Genomic DNA, 11,023 nt, shown 5'->3' on the forward strand with positions numbered 1-11,023 from the left:
ACTAACATGTTCTAAAACGCTTTACAGAGCAAACCGGCAAACTGAAGCAAATCACGCAAATGCCTCTGAAAAGCTCATTTAACACACAAAATTGACTATCTATATGACAAAGTAAATAGTTTGAATGCTACATGGCATTTGAAAGACAGTGCAGAAAATAAGCTCCTGCTAACGTTTCATGCTTGCAAACCAATCAGAGCACTCACAGTAACATGAACTAAAACGCTTTACAGAGCAAACCGGCAAACTGAAGCAAATCACGCAAATGCCTCTGAAAAGCTAATTTAACACACAAAATTGATTATCTATATGACAAAGTAAATAGTTTGAATGCTACATGGCATTTGAAAGACAGTGCAGAAAATAAGCTCCTCCTAACGTTTCAGGCTTGCAAACCAATCAGAGCACTTGCAGTAACATGGGCTAAAACGCATTACAGAGCAAACCGGCAAACTGAAGCAAATCACGCGAATGCCTCAGAAAAGCTAATTTAACACACAAAATTGACTATCTATAAGACAAAGTAAATAGTTTGAATGCTACATGGCATTTGAAAGACAGTGCAGAAAATAAGCTCCTGCTACCGTTTCATGCTTGCAAACCAATCAGAGCACTTGCAGTAACATGAACTAAAACGCTTTACAGAGCAAACCGGCAAACTAAAGCAAAATCACGCGAATGCCTCAGAAAAGCTTATTTAACACACAAAATTGACTCTCTATAAAGACAAAGTAAATAGTTTGAATGCTACATGGCATTTGAAAGACAGTGCAGAAAATAAGCTCCTCCTAACGTTTCAGGCTTGCAAACCAATCAGAGCACTTGCAGTAACATGTTCTAAAACGCTTTACAGAGCAAACCGGCAAACTGAAGCAAATCACGCAAATGCCTCTGAAAAGCTCATTTAACACACAAAATTGACTATCTATATGACAAAGTAAATAGTTTGAATGCTACATGGCATTTGAAAGACAGTGCAGAAAATAAACTCCTGCTAACGTTTCATGCTTGCAAACCAATCAGAGCACTCACAGTAACATGAACTAAAACGCTTTACAGAGCAAACCGGCAAACTGAAGCAAATCACGCAAATGCCTCTTAAAAGCTAATTTAACACACAAAATTGACTATCTATATGACAAAGTAAATAGTTTGAATGCTACATGGCATTTGAAAGACAGTGCAGAAAATAAGCTCCTGCTAACGTTTCATGCTTGCAAACCAATCAGAGCACTTGCAGTAACATGTTCTAAAACGCTTTACAGAGCAAACCGGCAAACTAAAGCAAATCACGCAAATGCCTCTGAAAAGCTCATTTATCACACTAAATTGACTATCTATAAGACAAAGTAAATAGTTTGAATGCTACATGGCATTTGAAAGACAGTGCAGAAAATAAGCTCCTGCTAACGTTTCATGCTTGCAAACCAGAGCACTTGAAGTAGCATGGGCTGAAACGCTTTACAGAGCAAACCGGCAAACTAAAGCAAATCACGCGAATGCCTCAGAAAAGCTTGTTTAACACACCAAATTGACTCTCTATAAGACAAAGTAAATAGTTTGAATGCTACATGGCATTTGAAAGACAGTGCAGAAAATAAGCTCCTGCTAACGTTTCATGCTTGCAAACCAATCAGAGCACTTGCAGTAACATGAACTAAAACGCTTTACAGAGCAAACCGGCAAACTAAAGCAAATCACGCAAATGCCTCTGAAAAGCTCATTTATCACACTAAATTGACTATCTATAAGACAAAGTAAATAGTTTGAATGCTACATGGCATTTGAAAGACAGTGTAGAAATTTAGCTCCTCCTAACGTTTAAGGCTTGCAAACCAATCAGAGCAGTTACAGTAACATGTTCTAAAACGCTTTACAGAGCAAACCGGCAAACTGAAGCAAATCACGCGAATGCCTCAGAAAAGCTCATTTAACACACCAAATAGACTGTCTATAAGACAAAGTAAATAGTTTGAATGCTACATGGCATTTGAAAGACAGTGCAGAAAATAAGCTCCTGCTAACGTTTCATGCTTGCAAACCAATCAGAGCACTCACAGTAACATGTTCTAAAACGCTTTACAGAGCAAACCGGCAAACTGAAGCAAATCACGCAAATGCCTCTGAAAAGATCATTTAACACACAAAATTGACTATCTATAAGACAAAGTAAATAGTTTGAATGCTACATGGCATTTGAAAGACAGTGCAGAAAATAAGCTCTTGCTACCGTTCCATGCTTGCAAACCAATCAGAGCACTTGCAGTAACATGAACTAAAACGCTTTACATAGCAAACCGGCAAACTAAAGCAAAATCACGCGAATGCCTCAGAAAAGTTTATTTAACACACCAAATTGACTCTCTATAAAGACAAAGTAAATAGTTTGAATGCTACATGGCATTTGAAAGACAGTGCAGAAAATAAGCTCCTCCTAACGTTTCAGGCTTGCAAACCAATCAGAGCACTTGCAGTAACATGTTCTAAAACGCTTTACAGAGCAAACCGGCAAACTGAAGCAAATCACGCAAATGCCTCTGAAAAGATCATTTAACACACAAAATTGACTATCTATATGACAAAGTAAATAGTTTGAATGCTACATGGCATTTGAAAGACAGTGCAGAAAATAAACTCCTGCTAACGTTTCATGCTTGCAAACCAATCAGAGCACTCACAGTAACATGAACTAAAACGCTTTACAGAGCAAACCGGCAAACTGAAGAAAATCACGCAAATGCCTCTTAAAAGCTAATTTAACACACAAAATTGACTATCTATATGACAAAGTAAATAGTTTGAATGCTACATGGCATTTGAAAGACAGTGCAGAAAATAAGCTCCTGCTAACGTTTCGTGCTTGCAAACCAATCAGAGCACTTGCAGTAACATGTTCTAAAACGCTTTACAGAGCAAACTGGCAAACTAAAGCAAATCACGCAAATGCCTCTGAAAAGCTCATTTATCACACTAAATTGACTATCTATAAGACAAAGTAAATAGTTTGAATGCTACATGGCATTTGAAAGACAGTGCAGAAAATAAGCTCCTGCTGACGTTTCATGCTTGCAAACCAATCAGAGCACTTGCAGTAACATGGGCTAAAACGCATTACAGAGAAAACCGGCAAACTGAAGCAAATTAGGCGAATGCCTCAGAAAAGCTCATTTAACACACAAAATTGACTATCTATAAGACAAAGTAAATAGTTTGAATGCTACATGGCATTTGAAAGACAGTGCAGAAAATAAGCTCTTGCTACCGTTTCATGCTTGCAAACCAATCAGAGCACTTGCAGTAACATGAACTAAAACGCTTTACATAGCAAACCGGCAAACTAAAGCAAAATCACGCGAATGCCTCAGAAAAGTTTATTTAACACACCAAATTGACTCTCTATAAGACAAAGTAAATAGTTTGAATGCTACATGGCATTTGAAAGACAGTGTAGAAATTTAGCTCCTCCTAACGTTTAAGGCTTGCAAACCAATCAGAGCAGTTACAGTAACATGTTCTAAAACGCTTTACAGAGCAAACCGGCAAACTGAAGCAAATCACGCGAATGCCTCAGAAAAGCTCATTTAACACACCAAATAGACTGTCAATAAGACAAAGTAAATAGTTTGAATGCTACATGGCATTTGAAAGACAGTGCAGAAAATAAGCTCCTGCTAACGTTTCATGCTTGCAAACCAATCAGAGCACTTGCAGTAACATGGGCTAAAACGCATTACAGAGAAAACCGGCAAACTGAAGCAAATCACGCGAATGCCTCAGAAAAGCTCATTTAACACACAAAATTGACTATCTATAAGACAAAGTAAATAGTTTGAATGCTACATGGCATTTGAAAGACAGTGCAGAAAATAAGCTCCTGCTACCGTTTCATGCTTGCAAACCAATCAGAGCACTTGCAGTAACATGAACTAAAACGCTTTACAGAGCAAACCGGCAAAGTAAAGCAAAATCACGCGAATGCCTCAGAAAAGTTTATTTAACACACCAAATTGACTCTCTATAAAGACAAAGTAAAAAGTTTGAATGCTACATGGCATTTGAAAGACAGTGCAGAAAATAAGCTCCTCCTAACGTTTCAGGCTTGCAAACCAATCAGAGCACTTGCAGTAACATGTTCTAAAACGCTTTACAGACCAAACCGGCAAACTGAAGCAAATCACGCAAATGCCTCAGAAAAGCTCATTTAACACACAAAATTGACTATCTATAAGACAAAGTAAATAGTTTGAATGCTACATGGCATTTGAAAGACACTGCAACTGCTCTGATTGGTTTGCAAGCCTGAAACGTTAGGAGGAGCTTATTTTCTGCACTGTCTTTCAAATCTTTCAAACTATCTATATGACAAAGTAAATAGTTTGAATGCTACATGGCATTTGAAAGACAGTGCAGAAAATAAGCTCCTCCTAACGTTTCAGGCTTGCAAACCAATCAGAGCACTTGCAGTAACATGGGCTAAAACGCATTACAGAGAAAACCGGCAAACTGAAGCAAATCACGCGAATGCCTCAGAAAAGCTCATTTAACACACAAAATTGACTATCTATAAGACAAAGTAAATAGTTTGAATGCTATATGGCATTTGAAAGACAGTGCAGAAAATAAGCTCCTGCTACCGTTTCATGCTTGCAAACCAATCAGAGCACTTGCAGTAACATGAACTAAAACGCTTTACAGAGCAAACCGGCAAAGTAAAGCAAAATCACGCGAATGCCTCAGAAAAGTTTATTTAACACACCAAATTGACTCTCTATAAAGACAAAGTAAAAAGTTTGAATGCTACATGGCATTTGAAAGACAGTGCAGAAAATAAGCTCCTCCTAACGTTTCAGGCTTGCAAACCAATCAGAGCACTTGCAGTAACATGTTCTAAAACGCTTTACAGAGCAAACCGGCAAACTGAAGCAAATCACGCAAATGCCTCAGAAAAGCTCATTTAACACACAAAATTGACTATCTATAAGACAAAGTAAATAGTTTGAATGCTACATGGCATTTGAAAGACACTGCAACTGCTCTGATTGGTTTGCAAGCCTGAAACGTTAGGAGGAGCTTATTTTCTGCACTGTCTTTCAAATCTTTCAAACTATCTATATGACAAAGTAAATAGTTTGAATGCTACATGGCATTTGAAAGACAGTGCAGAAAATAAGCTCCTCCTAACGTTTCAGGCTTGCAAACCAATCAGAGCACTTGCAGTAACATGGGCTAAAACGCATTACAGAGCAAACCGGCAAACTGAAGCAAATCACGCGAATGCCTCAGAAAAGCTAATTTAACACACAAAATTGACTATCTATAAGACAAAGTAAATAGTTTGAATGCTACATGGCTCCTGCTACCGTTTCATGCTTACAAACCAATCAGAGCACTTGCAGTAACATGAACTAAAACGCTTTACAGAGCAAACCGGCAAACTAAAGCAAAATCACGCGAATGCCTCAGAAAAGCTAATTTAACACACCAAATTGACTCTCTATAAGACAAAGTAACTACCTTTAATGCTACATGGCATTTGAAAGACAGTGCAGAAAATAAGCTCCTCCTAACGTTTCATGCTTGCAAACCAATCAGAGCACTTGCAGTAACAAGGGCTAAAACGCTTTACAGAGCAAACCGGCAAACTGAAGCAAATCACGCGAATGCCTCAGAAAAGCTAATTTAACACACCAAATTGACTCTCTATAAGACAAAGTAACTACCTTTAATGCTACATGGTATTTGAAAGACAGTGCAGAAAATAAGCTCCTGCTAACGTTTCATGCTTGCAGTAACATGGGCTAAAACACTTTACAGAGCAAACCGGCAAACTGAAGCAAATCACGCCAATGCCTCAGAAAAGCTAATTTAACACACCAAATTGACTCTCTATAAGACAAAGTAACTACCTTTAATGCTACATGGCATTTGAAAGACAGTGCAGAAAATAAGCTCCTCCTAACGTTTCATGCTTGCAAACCAATCAGAGCACTTGCAGTAACAAGGGCTAAAACGCTTTACAGAGCAAACCGGCAAACTGAAGCAAATCACGCGAATGCCTCAGAAAAGCTAATTTAACACAAAAAATTGACTCTCTATAAGACAAAGTAAATACCCTTAATGCTACATGGCATTTGAAAGACAGTGCAGAAAAAAAGCTCCTTGTAACGTTTCATGCTTGCAAACCAATCAGAGCACTTGCAGTAACATGGGCTAAAACGCTTTACACAGCAAACCGGCAAACTGAAGGAAATCACGCGAATGCCTCAGAAAAGCTCATTTAACACACCAAGTTTACTCTCTATAAAACAAAACGTCACCAGGTACCATGTTCCTTAGAGCAAAACAAAAAACCTGTAGGAACACAAATAATGTTAATATTACTTTGCCTTCATTATTTAAAAGGCAAGGACAGATATTCCTCACCCAGTATTCTGAAAGAAAGAAACACATAGTTGGTTAACATATGTACAATTACATCACAGAAAACAAAACATATTGAATAAATTCCTTGCACATTGGTTGTGGATTACATTTTCATTATCAAGTCTTGTTTCAGTTTGATACACACTGGGCAAACTGTGCTAAGTTGGCCATTAGCATTTGCATAGCAATATGTGACCAGGTGCTGTAAAGCCAGAGTGGAATATTCACCCAAGGCATAAAGGATGGGAAAGTTGTCCCTTCTTTCCCCGTTTTATAAGAAGGGGTGTGGAATTCCCTTCTGGGCTCATTTTGGCTTTGTTTTCGGTCTCCTGTGTTGTCTGTAATTGTGGGATCTGTGCCTGTATTCTCAGAGGGGACAACAGTCTCATGCTCCGGGGAAGGGCTGTGGCCAAGGAGATCATTATTTAGATTTTGCTTTACATCCCCCTCTTGTCTCTGTACTGAATGACATGAGTAAGTACAAGAAGCATGTTGTTTCATAGAACTCCTGCAAAATCTAACAATATGACCAGATTATCCACAACCAAAACATCGTCTTGAAAATCTCCTGTGTTGGTGGTTTGTGGATACAACAGAAATATGTCTCTGGGATTCAAATGAATCCTGCGACCAATCCCTAAGTACATTTACAAAGGTGTTGTAAGAGCTGGCATATCTGAGGGCAATTTTTGTATTGTAATCAACACAGCATTTGTTAGCCATTGAATAAAGGAAATTTGTGTCATCAGACAACATATCAGGGTAGTTAAATACAACTTTATATAGAGAGAGGTAATCCGTACAAAATAATATTGCGTCATCTCCTCTCCTATACCTTGCATTCTCTAGTGCATTTGCACCTCTTGTATCACACCCACCCATAATACATTGCAATTCTCTTAACCTATCCCTGGCATCTCCCCAGTTTTCAATGACATCAGCTAACACTTCACTGGGCTTACCAACTGGATGCCTAAGTTCTGTAGCCAGTTTGTAAGAAGGTGAAAAATTGTGTGTTAATTTGTATGTGGGAAAGTGTTGTTACTGGGTATGACCACTAGGTGGCAGCAGAATTTAGTTAATGTTTATTGGGATTGTATAAGTGTAGTTCACACCCCGACCACTAGAGGCAGTGTGGGGCTGAAGGAATAAAAAGGGGACCACACCCAGAATTAAGGGTCTTTATGGGAGAACACGGAAGAGGCCAGCTGGAGGAAAAGAAGAACCACCTATAGGGTAAGGAAAGGATAGAACAGGGCAGCTGAAAGTGGAGCAGGCACTAGGTGTCCAGCATGGGCCGCCTATTGCCCCAACCAGGAGAGTAGAGGGAAACAGTGTTTCCAGTGGATCATCCACAGAATAGGGACCCAAGCGGATAGGGATAGGCTACAAGAGGGCTTGTTGAGCTTCGACTAGGAGTCTGCCAGTAAAATTCCTGGTGGAATAGCAAAGGGGCACCGCAGGGAGTGCCGGATTGCTGAGCCAGGTGGGGACAGGAGATCCCACTGAGACTGGGGACAGTGGTGAAGAGCCAAAGGTAGCTACCTCTGGTAAGGCTGATGTCTTCTAGACACGGGCATGGTATATGTTTATTGCATGATTGAAGAAAGCCTGTTTGAACATTGTGATTTGACCTGTATGCTGTGACTCCCAGACAAGACGAGGGATTAAAGTGATTTTTGTTGCATTATTTTGTGGGGTGCTTCCCCTTATTTCGGCGTGGCCTATCGAGTACAGGTAAGGGCGCTGTCCCTTTAAGAAGTTATTACCCGGGTTCTCCCTACAAGTTGATAAGGAAGCCATGCTCTAAGCAAGGCACATGCATCCTTATTTCCCAAGTTATATTGTTTGATCACAGCTTCCAATTTATTGGAAATGCTGATGGCTGATGTATTAGTATCAAACTTTCCTAATACTTGGGTCAAATTTATAACATCTTGGGCCTGATTCACTAAAGTTTATCGCACGCTTTTTTGCGGTAAAAAAGACGCGACAATTAGCGTGCGATTAACTACAGCATTACCGCATGCGATAAGTCGCATTTTCGCATGCGGTATTTCTCGCGCTAGTTTTACCACATACGTTCATTTCCGTGCTGAAAAGAATATGATCGCATGATTCACTATAACTTTTGCGCGCTAAATATCGCATTCGGCTATGCGAAAATTAACATTTACTACAGGCAGGCAAAAAATTATACAAAAGTACAGTAAATGATTTTTTGCAATAAAATATGGACTTACAGTGTTATTTATTCAAGTATGTGTTTCCCCTAGAGTGACGCAGCCGCCAGTTTGCAAGGAAATGGTCATTTTTAATACAGTAATTTTCTGCAAGTATTGGCGTGTATGGCTAACATGGCATGCGTTCATTTGCGCGACTATTTATATTTGGCTACAAGTAATGAAATGTTTAGCCAGGCATGGATTCGCAGCGAATTTTTGGACGTGCGTTTTTTCATGCGTTTCGCAAAACAATTCGCCAATGGCGAAACGCCTGAAAAAATTTGCCACGCAAAAATTCACCGCACATACAAAAATTTATACAAGCATCAAAAAATAATAGTCACAGCAACAATTTTTTTGCCCGCACAACATTTTTGCCGTTTTGTGGATCTTTCGAAAGATTTGCTAATTTTCACTAAAGATAACCAGAACACATTTGCTCATCACTAGTGGCTACTATTTATAAGCATCTACTATTTATATGATACCATTTATATGCTACCATTTATATGTGGCTAATATTTATATACACGGCGACAATTTTTATACACTATTTCTAAGCTACCATTCATATGCGGTGACTATTCGCGGGCGTAATTTAGCACATGTACCAGCAAATACCGCATTGAAATAGTCTTTGCGAGTTAAATAACGCATGCAATATCGCGCATAAAAAAGCGCGAGTATGCTTATAGTGAATCGTGCGAAAAATCGCCAAAATTAAGACGCGGTAAAAATTTTAACGCACGCTATAAATAGCGCACGTTAAATCGCACTTTAGTGAATCAGGCCCCTTGTATTTTGAGTTTTGCTGGTTCAGCAGGGTTATTTCTATAAGTTGGTATAGATGTATTATCAACTCTTTGTCTGGTGAATTCTGATTGGGGGCTAAAGAGAGATGGACTAGATAATGTTTGTGGCCTTGTGCCTAGTTCCCTATCTCTTACCTCTTGTTCAGTAACAGGGCAGACATTTACTGGGACATCCTGGTCGTAACCAGATTTGCAGTTTTGTCTCATGGAGGGAATACAGTGCAGAGACCCTGCTATTTCCTCACTGTATCCCACCTTGCTTTCTAAACAGGTCACATGTTGTTCCCTGAGCCTGCTCCTCTCCTCACATTCCTGCAGCTTTTCTTCTAATAACTTATTCTGTTCAGCTAGCATCAATACCTTCTTCCTTAGTTCATCCAATTCAGAATCATGTTCTTCAGAAGTGGTAGCTGCTACCATAAGCGACTCTCCAAACCTATCTAAGTCTTCTCTGAGCTGGGCCTTCTCACTGTTCCACTGTACTGCCTTTTGCTCAGCAATGCCTTTCATTTTTAATAACATGAATATCTCATTAGCCAATTTTATCTTCTTTACCATCTTTGGAAGTTGATTACTTTTTATTTTATTATTATTATGACTTTGACACTGTGTCATTAGACTTTTAAACTGATGTGTCAAACATTCATCTGCAGATGAATTGTAATCCACAGAGGCATGTTTGTTTACATATTTTTCCACAAGTTCCATGTTTACCAATGAGAAATAGACACCACAAACAATAACCTACACAATGATCCACAAACAGACAACTCCAGGCACAACACATATAATTAATGTGCCAATTCCTCCCTAGTTAGACTTCACCACTCTATGTTCCACTTTCTTCTCAGAAATATCTGCATTTACTATTTATCCTTAAAAAGTCATTCATTCAAAGCTTCACAAATATTCTTAATTTTTCCTTCTACTGTTAAAAAAACTAACAGATACAATACAATCCCTTTCCATTAAATATCAGATAAAAGAAATCTATACTTACATGACTATACTCTCCAGACTTTATTTCTTGGTTATACCTTTAACAAATTAAACTCAGGCTTCTCAAATCCTCAGTCAAGCAGATTCTGTTTCCTTGGTTCCTATGGTTTTAGATTGTCACCCATAGGTCCCATCTGGGGTGCCAAATGTTGGACCTGCTCTATTCTGGGGTATTTAACTATTGAACTAAGACAGCCCGGTTTATTAAATAAGTGAAATATTTATTTACAAAAGAGATAAAAGGTATAAAATAAAGAGGGAAAATAACTAAAATGGAGGGAGGAGGAAGGGAGAGGAAAGGTGCAATGGAGGGGAGAGGAAAGTGCCTAACCAACAAAGTATTTACAAATGCTGTTTATATACATGATGAAGACCATTGAACCAAACATAACCCATACTACCCTTTTCCCAAGACACACCCAAATGACAGTCCCAGCCAATCAGGTCGATGCAAGTTGTTTTTAGGATGATTCATCTCAGTCAGCTAAAGGTGGCCATACACGCACCTCGTTTCGTACGATATTCGGTGCGTGTATGGTATGTCGGCGAGTCGACCGATATCGC

The 11,023-nt window shown here is 39.0% G+C and overlaps 1 protein-coding gene across 1 annotated transcript; it reads right to left on the minus strand.

Moving 5' to 3' along the window:
- Positions 1-6,552: 6,552 nt before the first annotated feature.
- LOC105947317 (posterior protein-like) lies at positions 6,553-10,209 on the minus strand. The gene is given in 4 exon segments (XM_031904941.1): positions 6,553-7,415; positions 8,213-8,366; positions 9,425-9,634; positions 9,695-10,209. Coding segments are annotated over 4 exon segments (1,701 nt in total). The 5' UTR covers positions 10,169-10,209.
- Positions 10,210-11,023: the final 814 nt, after the last annotated feature.

The sequence above is a fragment of the Xenopus tropicalis genome, chromosome 1 (assembly GCF_000004195.4).
Source record: "Xenopus tropicalis strain Nigerian chromosome 1, UCB_Xtro_10.0, whole genome shotgun sequence".
In the NCBI taxonomy this organism is placed as follows: Eukaryota; Metazoa; Chordata; class Amphibia; order Anura; family Pipidae; genus Xenopus; species Xenopus tropicalis.